This window comes from Podarcis gaigeae (assembly GCF_964106915.1).
Source record: "Podarcis gaigeae genome assembly, chromosome: 8".
NCBI lineage: Eukaryota > Metazoa > Chordata > Lepidosauria > Squamata > Lacertidae > Podarcis > Podarcis gaigeae.
Window position 1 is genome coordinate 70,696,572 of NC_139684.1, and position 16,254 is coordinate 70,712,825.

Here is a 16,254-nt window from a genome sequence, read left to right on the forward strand (position 1 = left end):
GATGGTTTTTTTCTGAAGTAGATTTGTTTCCTAGCAATTATACTTAAAGTGGGATAGTTCAAGCAGTTTTGGTGAGAATAGAGAAGGTATGCTAAAAATCCAAGAGTTATGAGTCATAATTATTAAATGGCTCTTGAAACTCTTGACCTACATAACATGAAATACATAGCCTTCCTATAGCAGGTGACACAACTCAGCTTTTTCAAATGTTGCATCGTTTGCAATTATAGATGCCGCGCAATGTCACCTTTTTCTGGCAGTACTTGTCTGCACTGAACAGCTAAATGAACAAGCAGTGCTCCCCCTCCCCACTTTCTATAGTGCCATAGTAGAGAAAGGAGAATGTTGAATTGCTGCCTGTATGATACAGACTTGAGAAACAAAGGAGACAGAAGATAATGGCAAGCCGCCACATCTAGGAAATGGCTGCACAGCACCCACTTTAGGGATTGAATATACAGTGGTACCTCGGGTTAAGTACTTAATTTGTTCTGGAGGTCCGTACTTAACCTGAAACTGTTCTTAACCTGAAGCACCACTTTAGCTAATGGGGCCTCCTGCTGCTGCCGCGCCGCAGGAGCACGATTTCTGTTCTCATCCTGAAGCAAAGTTCTTAACCCGAGGTATTATTTCTGGGTTAGCGGAGTCTGTAACCTGAAGCATATGTAACCTGAAGTGTATTTAACCTGAGGTACCACTGTACAGTGGATGCTCGGGTTGCAAAAATGATCCGTGCGGAAGGCACGTTCGCAACCCGCAGCGTTCACAACCCGCAGCACTGCGTCTGTGCACATGTGGGTTGCGATTTGGCACTTCTGCGCATCCACCGAAACCCGGAAGTAACCTGTTCCGGTATTTCCGGGTTTCAGCATGCCTGTAACCTGGAAAAAACGCAACCTGAAGTGTCTGTAACCCGAGGTATGACTGTATGACTATTCAGTGATGCAAGTCAATCACGTCAGTTTCTTTTTTCTTGACAAAGAGTATAGCTTTTGTTACATAGTTATTCCTTCCAAACACTGCTATCCAGAAAATCAGTGGGTAGGGGGAGATGAGACCAGATAAGTTCCAAACCATCATCATACACACAATATATGGGACACACATAAGCAGGATGTTTCATGAGCTGCAATTTATTCTCCATTCCCCATACAGGGAGAGAGGCAACTTTATTTTCTCTGTAAAAAGTAGCCTTTTCATTCATTGCAGGTATGAACTTGGACCTAAAGGGGAAAGTTCACACTTTCAGTCCAGAGTGCGTTTGGTTTAAATGCTTGAAATCCAACGGTCAGAAAGGGAGGGGGGAAGGATAGTTATCCAGGATCAGACCCCCTCATTGGATGAGGTAGGAAAGCTAGAAGTTTATCGTACTGTAAGAACACCCAGACAAACTGCTTAAAAGGTACAAAAGTCACATTCAAAGCTTTCACAAATTCAAGCATGGATACTTCAGGTTGTGACAAGTTAAACTTTCCCCTCAAGTACTGCTTTGTTAAGATTTCAGATAAAACTTTACATGTTACATTCCTTTCCAATTCAGTCCCCGCAAGGTATTTCTCTTTAAAATTCAGTTCCGTAAATTGGATACAGGATTTTTGGGCGCTACTTTCAAATAAGGTGAACAGCGCATGTTGCTATGCAGAATGGTGTGCTCAGGAATGGAATGAATATATATATGTATGGATGGTTTTTAAAAACTGGAAATTTGTTTTGGGATGGAAGCTCCTTTGAGCCAGTAGTTATTTCATTCAGTCTTGCTTAGATTGTTTCAGTGCTTGAAGTCTTTCTAACAGCGGAGGATGAGAATAATGCCACATTGAAAACAACCAGTCTGAAACAGGAAATCCCAGATTATCTTTGTTTAACTTGATCAGAGCGGAATACAAGTCTGTAGCCTTTCCAAGATCCTTGGCAAATGCATCCGCTTGAAATTCAAATCGCCTACTTAATACAGTTAAGCAGAAGGAGAGAACCTGTAAGGGAAACAATATAGGGAAGTTACATTAAGAACTCAGAACATGTTTCAGAATCCTCCAAACCCCAGCCTCGTACCCGCTAGCCTTCTGCATGGTAAAGACAATTCTTTAAATTGTATACTACTTCAACAGCTTCTGAGTGTGAAGCAGTTTATAAATCTGCAAAATAAAAACAAAGAAATGCTACACAACTGGTACCACTGAGGAAATTATTAAAAAATGAATCAGAATTCTGACAGCATTACTGTGGGACAGGAGGGTTTAAGTCCGCAAAGAAACTACTAGCATTTCAGCAATAATGGTTTGAGTGTGCAATCAAAAGCAGAACTTTACCTCATTATAAGGAGAGAAAATAAACTGAAAGATGATCAACAGGCCTATCAGGGTTGGCTGAGTATCATAAAATCCAAAAGCTGCAAAGAGCTCCTTTTGACCAATCAACACGGCAAATAAAAAGAAACACAAGAAGGAGTTCATCTAGGAAAGAAAAAGAAAAAAGAGCAGCATGTGTTGCCTTAATAACTTGTTAGCGACCATTTTTTATTTGTAAAAGTATCTATATACCACCCTTTCATAAAATATCAGAGCGGTGTAAAACAATATAAAAATAAATTACTAAACCTTTTAAAGTGGTATGGGAGCAATCATTAAAATTAGAAAATGTGGAACTGCAGAGTTGGCTTAAAAAGCCTTGAATAGGCACCTGAAATTCAGAAGCGAAGATGCCTGCTGAATCTGTTGGAAGAGTGTACTGCACCATGGGGCCTGTGACGCTCAGTACCCAACTTCTAGTGGAGGCCAGCCGGGGCTCTGTAACATGCGGGGCAACTAACAGTGCTCCTCCAAATGATCTCAGTGATCGGGTTGGGATATAAGGGCTCAGGCGGGCCTTAAGATGTCCCAGACCCAAGTTATTCATGGCTCTGCAGATCAGCACAAGAGTCTTGAACCTGGTCCAGTAGCGCAGTGTAGATGTTTTAAGAAAGACATCACATGCTGTTAGCCATCTGCCTGCATCAGCAGTCTTGGCACTACATCCAGCAGCAGCTGGAGCTTCCACACCTGGGACCAAAATACAGGTAAATACATCCCCAGCCACTGTGGCTTAAAGCAGCTTCCGAGGAACACAGTGCAGGGGAGAAATAAGAGAAAAGCTAACCTCCACCCCAATGCACCTAAGAACTGATGCAGTCTGTTTCCATTCCCCCGCCCCCGGCTCCTGGACTGCTTTTAAAGTCTTAAGGGGGAAAGTGGGAGGTCAATCAGATTTCTGTGTAATGGGCTGTTCAGCTCTAAGTCACCTCTCTGTTAACACGCCTCCCCATTTACACTCTTGCTTGCCCACGTTCCTTTTCACTGCTTCCATAACTAAAGGAATGGCGCTGCATGTCAATATAAGCACACTCAAACAAAACCCATGGGAATTTCCTCGGTGCTTTCTGCTCACCTGGCTGATGACAATGTTTTTAATCGTGTGGCCCAGTTTCCAGTGCCCCAGCTCATGACCCAGCACAGCCAAGACTTCTTCATTTTTGCAGCCTTGCTTCTTATTCTAGAGTAAAAAAAAAAGGGGGGGAGAGAGAAAGAAGGAACATGTTATCCAAGCATGAGCAAAGACCATCTTCCAAACTCACGAATGCAGGACAGGAAGCAGAAATTCTTCACATGATACTTTGTGAATGGCTTTCCTACTCCTGGTTGATTTTTGACACTCTATTGACTCTCTGGGTCCTTAGTCACCCCCGCTGAACAATCTAATCAATCCTAGAGGGTCAATACTGGACACTTTGGGAAAGCCCCTTTTAAATTTTGATAGTTTACATAACCAACCCTGGGGCCATAATACTGTATCTGTAGGCCTCCTGTCAGGGTTACCCCTTTCAAGATGGCTCATAATATAAATATTTTCAAGCATATTATCCTAATGCACGGCAAAACACATCTATCCATGCAATAACAGCAACAGCTCAAAGTGGCATCAGAAGAATGAGGTAGTTCAAAAGTTGATTTTAAAATAGGGTTTCACTAAAAATAAATAAGAGAGGAAGCAATGCTTAACTCCCTGGGAAGAGATCTACAAGTAATGGAGCTACTGTAGAAAAGCCCTGGTTGCTTAGAGCTTGGTCCTAAAAAGAAATGTGCAGAATAGCAGGTAACAGAAGTTCATAGCTACAACAAATTATGAGCCACATTCTGGCTTTGGGGTTATTGCAAAAATGGGAAACCATTCTCTCGCAAGCGACCTCCCAGGGGCTGCGCGGCAGCGGTGGGTGTGGCCAGAGGCAAAAGTAAGGGGGGGAACATGGGTGACCTCTCTTTGTGCAGAAGGCTACATTCCACCATCGATGCAAAGGAACGTGATGCAAAGGAACAGGGTCAGTGAAGAGTGTGGCCTGGGGATAGCCCTGAGGGCCAGAATAGAGAGGCCTGGATTTGGCCTCTGGACCTCAGGTTCCCCAGCCCTGAGTAAAAGCCACCTACAACCACTTTAGCATTTATTGCCAAGGATCTGATGTGCACACTTGCACTCCCTGAACAATTGTCCTTGCCTTCTTTCCAGTCCACCTAGGAAATCTTAGATCAGAATGGCTGCACCTTAGTGATATAACCTTCCCCCACCCAATCTGGATGCTTACTTTGGCTTTAGCCTTTGCCTCGGCATCTTCCCCGTCTCCTCCAGCCACCTGGTTCTCTGAGCCAGGCTCCTCAGGGCGCTCTTTGTTAAGGGCAGAATAATCCTCCAAGAGAGTGTCAAACAGCACGATACGCTTGTTCTTGAAGAAGCCGTAGAAATAAGCATTGCTGTGGGAAGACCGTTTGGAACCTGGGGCAGGTGGGAGAAGGGTGGGAACGAAGTCACATTACAGAAGCAAGCAAGTGAACATGTCCCCTTTATCCTGGGGACAGATTTTAACTAGGGAGGGAAGTCCACATGAATCTGTCCTTCAGCCGAGATTGCCAGCTGGCCCAGCCCTTGGAGGTCAGGTGGGTGACTATTGCTGGCCACTGTGAGAACAGACTGCAGGACTAGATGGGCCTTTGGCCCAACCCAGCAGGGCCCTTCTTATAAAAGACACTTCCTTTGATGGTACCCTATAATGGTGATCCTTCTGCCCTTCCCCAGGAAAGCATGACTGGCGGCATTGCATGTTGTCTACCCTGTTAGTCCAAGGGTGATAGTCAACTAAGTAATACAGTGGTACCTTGGGTTGAGTACTTTATTCGTTCCGGAGGTCTGTACTTAACCTGAAACTGTTCTTAACCTGAAGCACCACTTTAGCTAATGGGGCCTCCTGCTACCGCCACGCCGTCGGAACACGATTTCTGTTCTCATCCTGAAGCAAAGTTCTTAACCTGAAGCACTATTTCTGGGTTAGCGGAGTCTGTAACCTGAAGCGTATGTAACCCGAGGTACCACTGTACTTGCATCCACAGGCTTCAGTGGGTCTACTCTATGAAGAAGATTGGCTATCACCCCAAATTTTTACAATCTAAAATGGATTGTGGTAAATATGGTAAAAAATATAGTAAAATGATAAATATGTAAGGGTGTAATGTATTGTAAGGGTGTAATGCATTTTAAGTTGCATTGGGGTTGGATCTTGATAATATATTCTGCTGTTTTCCTATCATCACGAGCTGCCTTGTGACATGTGCTGTCCCAGAGATGTACCGACTCTCACCTTCCACCACATACACTTTTGTCAAAGGAAAGTCTATATTCTTTGCCATCTCCTCAATCTGCTGCTTCAGCTCTCCTTCAGGGAGTGGGATGAATTTATCGAACAAGGGAGCAATGTAGTCTGCATAGATTGTGACAAGGACCTACAGTGGAGCACAACTGTTAAAACAGAGACACCTTAGGCCAGTTTATTCATCATTAACATTTATCTCCAGGAATGAGCAATACAACGTCAAAGGCACTTCTATATAAGCGAGAGTTGCAGTAATCCAGCCTAGAGTTACTAATGCAGTGGTAGTGCACCTCAGGTCCGGATATTATTGTCAACATACTGATGACACCTGGCTCAAAATTTCCTAATGACTGCCTTCAACAGCTTCTTTTTTGGGGGGGATCCATATACACTGCAGTGGGCCCCAGAAATCCTGTTGGCACCCCTTCTGTCACACACAGAAGAAACAGCCTCCTCTAAAATGCTGCTTGGTATATTTTAAAACGTGTATCAGACTTAAACATCAACTGCCTGATTAAGCAAGACACATTTTTATTTGGTTGTTTAATTAAATGTTGTAGCCAGAGATTGAATAGTGCTTAGCCTGGACTAGATTGTGCCCCCTGTTTAATTTAGTTAAACTGAACTATTAGAAAAGTTACAGTTTTACGGGGCAAGATGGAAAGGAAACAATGATAAGCAGGCAAGCCGGTTTAGTGACTTGAGACAACCAACTCCCCAATTTAATAAGAGTTACACATAAAGCAATTCTGGACACAGCAGACTGCATCACATACTCACCAAAGAAACTACTAAGGTGAAAAGCCATGCATAAATGAAGAAATAGTCTCCACCTATTTTAATGATGTAAAGTAGAAGTGACGTTACTGGCAACAGGATACACTGGGTCACTATAAACTTCTTGATTGCATCTTTAAAAAAGAATCCCAGAGTCTGCAGAAGAGATAATTAAGATGAAATGTTTGGAAGCCAGCTATGTGAATATATAAGAGGTTCAAAAATCACAGGCTGTTTAGCCCCACTCAAAACTTGTCCAGGCCATTGGAGAACAGTTAGATGAAACAGGAGAATCGGAACAGCAGGCATAAAGAACTGATGGCCTTCCAGATGGTGCTGAACTACAACTCCCATCAACCCTAGCAAGCATGTCAATGATGGTGGTGGTTGTTGTAATTCAGCAGCATTTGGAGGGCCAAAGGCTTCCCACAGCTCTTTTACAGATTTAAAAGCCAAATAAGCACAAATCCAACAGGCAATGAAAGAAAACTGCTATCAATTTAGCAGCCAACAAATACTGTAAGATACCTGCTGGTTGAAGCCATGTTTTTCCTCGATGACGAAAGTATTATAGAGGCTCCACGGAAGACCGGTGACAGCACTGAAGAGTGTAGCAAGCAGCAGGAACACCAAGGACTGAACAATCTATGCGCAAGGAGGGTTGAAATACAGGTCAGTACTTCCCTAACTTCAGACATATTGGGAGGAATTCAATGCCATGCTATTACGATTGTTCCATCAGTGTAAGCATCCCTGCTTTCCAGATGGAACAATCCCCATTGTGCTAGTGGGAGCCAGATGGAATGAGTGCCTCTCTCCTCCCCCCACATACTGTTCTGGGGATTATCCCAACATTGCCTCCATGCCCTGCTTAAGGTAAAGGTAAAGGGACCCCTGACCATTAGGTCCAGTCGTGGCCGACTCTGGGGATGCGGTGCTCATCTCGCTTTACTGGCTGAGGGAGCTGGCATACAGCTTCCGGGTCATGTGGCCAGCATGACTAAGCCGCTTCTGGCAAACCAGAGCAGCGCACGGAAACGTCGTTTACCTTCCCGCCGGAGCAGTACCTATTTATCTACTTGCACTTTGACGTGCTTTCAAACTGCTAGGTTGGCAGGAGCAGGGACCGAGCAACGGGAGCTCACCCCGTCGCGGGGATTCGAACCGCCGACCTACTGATCGGAAAGCCCTAGGCTCTGTGGTTTAACCCACTGCGCCACCCGCACTGCTTAGGGACTTCCTATAAAGGCATCTGGCCTGCCACTGCAGGAAAACATAGTCTTGAACAAGATCAGCCTTTGGTCCCATTCAGTAGGGCTTTTTCCATGTTCTTATTGCTCATATTTAAAAAGGCAAAGGGAATAGCAGCTGAAATTTTATTAAAAATGGATAGTTTAGTTACAGGTGGGGTGGGGGACACAGGGACCTACCTCATATTCAGGCCCAAAACCAGCACGAGCTGAAATGTCTCCAGATACAGACCAAAGGAAAGGGATTCCTCCACACAGAAGGATCACCTGTAAAAAGCCAACCCACAGCTTTATGGAACAGGCTAGCCCCGAAGTTTAGGAATCTCATGAAAAACAAAATCAAGCCTCTCTCATCCTCTGCCTTTGCACTACCGTAATAGCACCTTAACAAGGGAAGAAGAGATACAAATAAGAGAAAAAGAGCATCTTTCCTGTTAATAGCCATTAAGAGGGAATTTCAGCCGATGCCACTTCACACCTCACCCAGCAAGCTGCCCTTATCAGAATCCCCTCTTTGGTACAGCTATTAGGGAGTAAGAACCGTGCCTGCTAGTTCTTAAACTAGTGACATATTTGTGGCTTTTTTGTTTTTTTAAAGCAAACGAGGGTCCCATACTGCAGGCTAGGTCCAGGATCAGCAAAACTGCTGAAGACTACTGCACTAACCCATTGCCCTCTAGTTACAATGGCTGGAATCCAAAGTGGTGCTAAGTTACTCATTTGGTTAGCACATGGCTCCCCCTCCTCTGTACGTCCACTAACTCTGTTCTGGGGGGTTCCCCTTACCTTTCAGAGCAGATTTGGGGAGAGCATGGGGCACATGCAGGTGGAGGAAGCTGAGCTGCGCAAGCACAAATCCTTGTGCTAATAGAACGAGGGAGCTGGATAGCACCCACCGAGCCAGAAAGTCAGCGTTGTGCAGGGGCTAGTGTGTGCTGAGCTAGGATATGAAAAATCTAGCTGCCAATGCCCACTCAGCTGAAGCGCTATCTGGTCAGTTAAAGTTCCATCCTGCTTACAGCTATATTGGGAAAGCCCTACGGTCTCCCTTCCTTAACTAATCTCATGGGATTTTGTGAAGCCGAAACACCACTCTGAGCTGCTTGGGAAAAGTCTGAAACACAAGCAAAAGTATGAGTCCCCTATGCCACATTGCTTTCCCCACTTCAAGAGATAGTTCGGTTAAAAGTATCCAGACAACTGAAATGATTGAGCCAAGTGGAAAGCACCCAGAAAAAAAATCCTAGTAGCTTAGTGTCTATTTTATTTGTATTTACTTGAATGCACCTGTTATCCTTGCCTTCAGGTCAAGAAGTACTCGTAGGGTAGCAGGCAATTAGAAAATAAAACCATCAAGATTATAATATAAGACTAAAATCAACAAAATGGAAAACCAGGGGGGAGGGGTAGAGAGAGAGAGAGAGAGAGAACAACAATTCACACTGAAAGCAAAAGGCAACTGCAATCTTATATATCTACTCAGAAGTAAATCCCACTGGATTCATTGTAGCTTACTCCCAGGTAAGTTTTTATAGGATCACAGCCTAAGAGGCCTTGGTAAATGGGTAAAAGTATTTACAAAATTTGGGCAATTTCCTCCCTTTCATAGAAAGCCATCATATGCAAATCAGTAAGCTATGGTTTGTGCTTGCCTTCCAACTCAGATTATGATTATATATAGATATATGACAGCATTCAATTTTGTATGAGACTCTTTTCTGAAAGCAAAGCACAAACCAACACTTGTCAATCTGAATATAAATGGCAGACAATTGTTTGCTGCAAAAGAGGAAGTGCAGTAGGAGAAGAAATCAGGGCTTACTCATGTGATGTTAAATCATGGTCCATGTAGCAGCAAACCATGGTTTGGTGTCACATCTAAACCAGCTGAGTGTCACAAAGTCTAACAGTTTCAGTCTGACCCCCATATTAAATAAGCAGCAAAATCATTACAGACAGCATGCATCATCTTCTGACAGAAGCATCTCTAGAAAAAGCATTGCACCCCCTAAATTCTATGTCACTGGCCGAACAGAACAGTGTTCTAGCACAAGGGAGGGCAGAAGGTAGATCTCTGGGTGATTTTCAGAGGATTCGTAAGGATCTATGACTCCCATTTGTTTAAAGCAACAAAATGACTGTCTCTGTCCTAATTGTGCTGCCGAAATGAAGGAAGCTTGTGGGGTGGGTGTGGCAGAGAGGTAACCATAAATTAAATTTTATGTAAAAAGACTGGGGTTTCATTCAGCTCTGATACTCAAAACAAATTCCCAGGCTCATAATTCTTTAAATCTATCAGTATACCATTTATATGAGGCTCCAGTGATGGATTGTGGGGGTTCTAGTAAAAAAAGGAGGAACCCCACAAGTCTGTCCTAAGAAATTGAAATACCAGAAGATTCTTACATCCTGTCATAGGATTAGGCTTGATATTGTGCATTTTCTGATGCTTAAATGAAAATCTCATTCCCAATACATTTTGAAATACTATTTTACATTCTAACTAATAAAGAAAAATCACAGAACTTAAGAGGAAAAAGAGATACTTACTGTGCCCTCTATCTCTGAGTACAGCCCTGACCAAAAGCTGAAAGCACTTTTATCCAATTGATAAAGGCGAGATTTCTCAAATGTTTCTGAGTCCATGATTGGTCCTAATTCCAGTGGAACATGGGTGGTTGTCCTGTACACAGTCCTCTGAAATATTTTAAACATAGCAGTAAATACAAGTTAACATATACCTTCTAAAGCTCTGTTCTCAGGTGTCACAGGAAGCCCCTATTCTTTCTATCCAAGGATTGTTAGTGACAAAGTTTTCCAAGACTACAAAATGAAACAGGTGATATTGGGATCTCCTCCAAAGCCTGGGCATGCAACAACAAATCAATGGGCCTAAAGAACTAACCTTGTGGGCACTCTTAGCAATGTATGCAGGCAGGGTAGAAATTTTCATACAAGTAAATAAACAAACGCCTACAAAAATAGAAGGCAGAAGCTATGCCTAACAGCAAAATGTGAGTTTGCCAAGAGTAATAGAACATTGAGACATTTTAAAGTAGCTGGCAGAACTTCCTAGTTCTACTTGACTACTTCATGGCTCTTCAATGTTCTCTACATTTTCCTCTTCCCTATTCTTTGATTCAAGAGTGGGGGAGTGAGAAAGGAAACATGATATGAGAAATGTGTGGGTGTGGCTAAAGTATTGTCTGTCTCTGTAGCTTCAGAATTAATACCATTAATAAAATTTAAATGGGGAAAATCCCATGCACTACAACTTGCCCTAATTTCCACCACAGATTCATTGTGGTTTCTACAAATCTACATAGCCTTAAGCTACAATGGAGGGAATTTGCACAATTCAGTTATTTGAGGCAAACCTTAAATCCCATATTTTGAGAAAAGTAAAAGTGTCCTTGGGTCTGATTTTACTGTAGTCTCTCAGTGATCCTGTTGTTATAAACCAAGTTTCAGCAATGTACTGAGAAAATTCCTTTAAAATTTTGATACCAGCAGCAGCAATGAGCGAAGTCCAAGAAAGTTTTGCACACACACACCAATAAGGTCTACACACATAACAATCCCATACATGTTTGCTTGGAAATCAATAGCACTATATCCAATGAGGCTTACTTCCTTGTAAGCACGCTCAGAACGGTTGCCTGAATGAATTAGGTCTAACAGCAGCATGGTTGCTCTTATCAACCGCTTGCTATGGGTACTTTGGAAGATGCAAGTTTGTAGTCTTTGATCTACTAATTTATTTTAACACACAATTGCTGTACTAAATCAATCCAAGTGGGGCACCTTGCTGAAGAGGACACAGAGGGGACAAAGAAGTAATAGTAAATAATCACATCCTCTTCAGCACCATATATGGAGAAAAGAAACAAAGGGCACAATAGGAGACCAACGGACAGGGGAGGACTACCATGGCTCCAGCTGATAAGAGTCCAACAGCATGCAGAGGGCCACAGGTTCTCCACCACTGCTACAAAGAGAGGCGCTAGCAAACCAAAAGCTATCCTATACAGGAAAGACTACAGAAGAGTTAATAAAATCATTTATCGGCTTAGGAAGCATGCGCAGTATTAAAAGCCTTAGATCAGCAGCAATGGATGGGCACCCCCTTCCCAGCTGCCAAAGCAGGGGTGGGGTTGACAGCTGTGAAGAAAAGGAGGAACAAAATTCTCAGGTCAGGAGGCTGTTATTTCACGCCCACAGATTTAACACCCAGCTTTTCCTCCCTGGGTGGAACTTAAGGTAGCGTCAACGTGGCTGCCTCTCCACCCAGGACTGCTTAACTTCAGCAAGGGGTGTGTGTGTGGCCTCAGGCAACGAGAGAGGCATCAGGCAACGGGAGAGGCAGCCCTGCAACATATGACCCAGCCTTTCTCAACCTTGGGTGGCCTCGATGCTCCTGGACCACGACCTCCGCCATCCCTAAGCAAGCGGGACCAGAGGTTAGGGATGATGGGGGGGTTGGTAGTCCAACATCTGGGGAATCTAAGGTTGAGAAAGGCGGGTCTGAAGGGCCAGGAGATTCCTCCACCCTTGCCTTGACAGCAGCCTCAGGTGCTGGAATCACCGGGTCGGGGGGGGGGGGAGATTTCTGTCCTTCCTCCTCCTCCTCCTCTTCTAACGCGGCCAGCTACCAATTGCTGCAACTCAACGGGGGCGGGGGGGCATGAAAAGGAAAGGAAAGGTTTCCTCCGACCTGCCGCCAAGCGAGCAGCGCCTCCCACAGGTAGACGGCCCACGAGAAGAGCAGCACCGAGCAGAAGATCCGGCTCTCCATGGGGGTCTCGGCCCACAGATCGCCCAGCCGCTGCGCCGCCATGCTGGGCCCCCAAATCCGCCGCTCGACAGCACGCCTGTTCCCTCGGCCAGCTTCCTCCTCTGATGACACCGGCACTCACTTCCGCCTGGGGCGCTTCCGGCAGCAGCAGGAGGAGGGAAAGAACATCTTTCCTTTTCCCCTCCTTCTCCCCCCCCCGCCTCTCTCCATTCAGACAGCCGACCAATCGGAACCGCCGCCTCAGTTCCCGCTGAAACAATCTTGCGGTTCGCGACGGTTGTAGGCGGGATGTTCCGCGGGCGGCCGGGCGAAGGAGGATTAATGGAAATGGGTGAATAGTAAAAGCCTGAAAAGAATGCGGGTCTGAACTGAGCTCCTTTTCGCTGCGTCGCAGGGGAATGATGTCATGCGTGCCGCCATCCCCTCACATCCTCCAACTCTCGCTCCCCCCCCGCCCCAAAATTAGTCAATCCCAAATTGCTCCCCTTTCCCTGTTCTGGTGGGATTCCTAAACTTTTTTTTTTTTTGCTTTTTTTGCTGTTGCTTTTTTATATGCTTTATTGGTTTTAAAAACTGTGTAACATAATCAACAGAAAATAAAAATAAAAATTCATTCCATAGTTGGTGCTTGCTGTGTGTAACAATTTGTAGTTGGATTCAACATGACCGCCGGTCCCCCCATTGTGGTTCCCAGATTACATTCTTTATCTGCACACTAAATTTTGTCTCCTCTAGCTTGTTTCAATTACATTAAGATTCTCCTACGCAGAAAGTAAACCCATACCTGCCAACGGATTTATATTTTTGCAATGTTCTTTTAAATAAACTCTGTATACATCGAACACTCTATTGAATTTTTCATCAGTAACATCTTGGAACCTTGCTGATAATCTGGCTAGTTCTGCATATTCTTGCAATTTGTTTTGCCAGTCTAATTTGGATGGGATAGTGTCTCCTTTCCAACATTTTGCAGTTGAAATTCTGGCTGCTACTGTAGCATACATGAAAATTTTCCTGAATTTCTTTAAGATTTCATTACTCATTATTCCTCGCAGGAAGGCTTCGGACTTCTTTGGGAAAGAGCATTTAAACATTTTTTAAAGTTTGTTATGGATCATCTCCCAAAATTCTCTGATCTTTTTGACAATAGACTAAAACTCAAAAAAATTGAAGGAATCCAAAATCACCTGACACACTGGGTGCAATATTTCCAATTGAATGAGACCTTCCAAAAAGATTTTTTTAAAAACCAGTTTTTCCACAGAACCTTCCAGAATTGAAAAAGATTGAAAAAGATTTGATTCAAATTAAATATAAACCACACTAAAATGTATAGGCTACTCCTTGACTGGGAGGTCAAGGAGGAAGAAGTCAAATCCGTAATGGTGCAGTGGGCCAGGGATTCTGGCTACAACATCCAAATGGAATCATGGGAGAGGCTTTGGGGGGGATGATATAAAATTCAAGGCATGCTATGATGTAAAGAGAACTACATGAAAATGCTCTACAGGTGATATTTAACACCTGTCAAACTGGCCAAAATGTTCAGATTTAGGCCATACACCTGTTGGAAATGCAGGGAGGCGGAAGGCACATTGATGCACATGTGGTGGGATTCCTAAGTTTTAGCAAGATATAAGGAGCGGGATAATAGGAAGGCCTACCCCAGACTCAGTTCTGCCTGTTCTCCAGGTTCAAAGACATGCAACTCTGGAGAAAAGGTCGGAGCACTGAATTTTCCAAAAAAAGGCTATTTTTTTAAGGAAACTGTATTTTTTTGAGGGGGGGCAAAAACCTCACACAACATTTAACCTGTTTTGGCTCCTGCAGCACAACATCTCAATAGGATCTTAGAACTGTAGTGCTGGAAGAAAGGGACCCTGAGGATCATCTAGTCCAGGGGTCAGCAAACTTTTTCAGCAGGGGGCCGGTCCACTGTCTCTCAGACCTTGTGGGGGGCCGGACTATACTTTGGAAAAAAATATGAACGATTTCCTATTCCCCACAAATAACGCAGAGATGCATTTTAAATTAAAGGACACATTCTACTCATGTTAAAACATGCTGATTCCCAGACCATCTGCGGGCCAGATTTAGAAGGCAATTGGGCCGAATCCGGCCCCCGGGTCTTAATTTGCCTACACATGATCTAGTCCAACCCCCTGCAATTGCAGGTGTACACAGCTGTCCCAATACAGGGATCAAACCTGCATCCTTGGCATTTTTAACACCGCACTCTGACCAACTGAGCTGTGCAGGCTATATCAGTAACAGTAACAACACGCTAGCATTGTGGTGAAATGCTTTTGTGGACTAGAGGCCATCAGGTCTGGCTGGCAGGTGGGTAAGAGGGGCACATACCTGAGGGAGAATCTTCATCCGATGCACTGTAGTCCACAGCAGGTAGGAATATAACTTATACTGAGCCACACCAATGCTTCATCCAGCTCAGTATTCTCGGCAGCAGGTGGCAGTGGCTCTTCAGGATTGTAGGCAGGGGTCTCTACGCGCCCAACTGGAGATGCTGCGGACTAAGCCTGGGACCTTCCGCATGCGCGGGTCATAACAATGCAATTCTGCAACATCAGCTCAAAAATAAATCTCAGCAGTGAGTACCCCTTGGAAACCGGCCCGAGTAGAGACATGCATTGTAAATGTACTTGTCTTAAAAGACCTCTTGTTTTTGCCGAACAGCAGACTTAAGACACCTGTCTGGAACAAAGGTGCTGAGACAGAGGAAACCAACCATTGCCTTCCAGATATTGCTGGACTACATCCTTAACCATTGGCATGCTTGCTGTGGCTAATGGGAGCCATAGTCCAAGAACAACTGGATGGCACCACATTGACTAGCCCTGGTCTGAGGTTTCAAGGCGTTTGTTCTAGAATTTGTCTTCTTCCCTCCTGGCCTTGCTAAAAGCCCAAAGACAACTCCCATCGGTCCCAGCCAGCTACAGGTTGGCACAAGCCGACCTACAAAGACCACTAATGGATACTGGGAAGAAAAAGGGGAAAGACACTCTGTACAACCATGGCTTTGTTAGGTTCTGATGGCAGAAGACATGGAAAAGACACATCCATCGCGCAGACAGAACTTACCAGAGCCTGTTTTTAAGACACCTTGCATATAACATATAACAATGAAATAACTTTTAAGAAAGCACAAGAATAAAATCCATTTTAGATGTATAAAATTCAGAGCTGGTTTCCTCAAATCATCAGAAACAAGTCACAATACTATGCTTGCTCTGTACGATGTGTACAAAAGAGGCTCAGGTGCTCCCCCAGGCAAAGCTATTGCAGCTCAAAGTTTGCATCAGTGAGCATCAGAGCCTGTTCCTTTTATTTTTTGTGTCTCTTGGTGTTGCTGTACAGAGTGTACATTAGCAAATTGCAGGTTTTCCCAGGGAGGAAACTCCCTGCCCATAAATAAACAAGAAGTCCTCAATATGCTGCTTCATAGATGAAGGGAGTGTAACATCAACTGGCACCTTTGCTACACATCATAAAGTTTATGGGTATGCTGAATTACAAAATATTAGGCAGAAAATCGTATGAGAGCAGGCATGAGGAAGCTTTGAACTTCAGATGTTGTTGGATTATCATCAGCACCAGCCAGCCTGGGCAATGGACAAAGATGACCAGAGATGGGAGTTCAACATCGCAGGAACCACAGGGTCTCCACTCCTGTCTTGTTGTTTAGTCATTTAGTCGTGTCCTACTCTTCGTGACCCCATGGACCAGAGTACGCCAGGCACTCC

General features: G+C 44.3%; 1 protein-coding gene across 1 annotated transcript; it reads right to left on the reverse strand.

The window, feature by feature from the left end:
• Positions 1–1,117: 1,117 nt before the first annotated feature.
• ZMPSTE24 (zinc metallopeptidase STE24) lies at positions 1,118–13,095 on the reverse strand. The gene is made up of 10 exons (XM_083750868.1): positions 12,413–13,095; positions 10,249–10,395; positions 7,879–7,965; positions 6,977–7,093; positions 6,452–6,604; positions 5,660–5,801; positions 4,613–4,800; positions 3,424–3,528; positions 2,310–2,453; positions 1,118–1,973 (listed from the first exon to the last, which is right to left on the reverse strand). Exons 1-10 carry the CDS (start codon positions 12,533–12,535, stop codon positions 1,749–1,751), a joined length of 1,431 nt encoding a protein of 476 aa, XP_083606994.1. The 5' UTR covers positions 12,536–13,095; the 3' UTR covers positions 1,118–1,748.
• Positions 13,096–16,254: the final 3,159 nt, after the last annotated feature.

What these genes read in the sequence shown, in the direction of transcription:
- ZMPSTE24 (XM_083750868.1), bottom strand. Translation starts at nt 12,535, where the DNA reads ATGGCGGCGCAGCGGCTGGGCGATCTGTGGGCCGAGACCCCCATGGAG. An exon ending in CGCTGCTCGCTTGGCGGCAG is followed by an intron (nt 10,396 to 12,412) that starts GTCGGAGGAAAC and finishes AAAATATTTCAG; the next exon opens with AGGACTGTGTACAGGACAAC. An exon ending in ACTCAGAGATAGAGGGCACA is followed by an intron (nt 7,966 to 10,248) that starts GTAAGTATCTCT and finishes GGCTTTTTACAG; the next exon opens with GTGATCCTTCTGTGTGGAGG.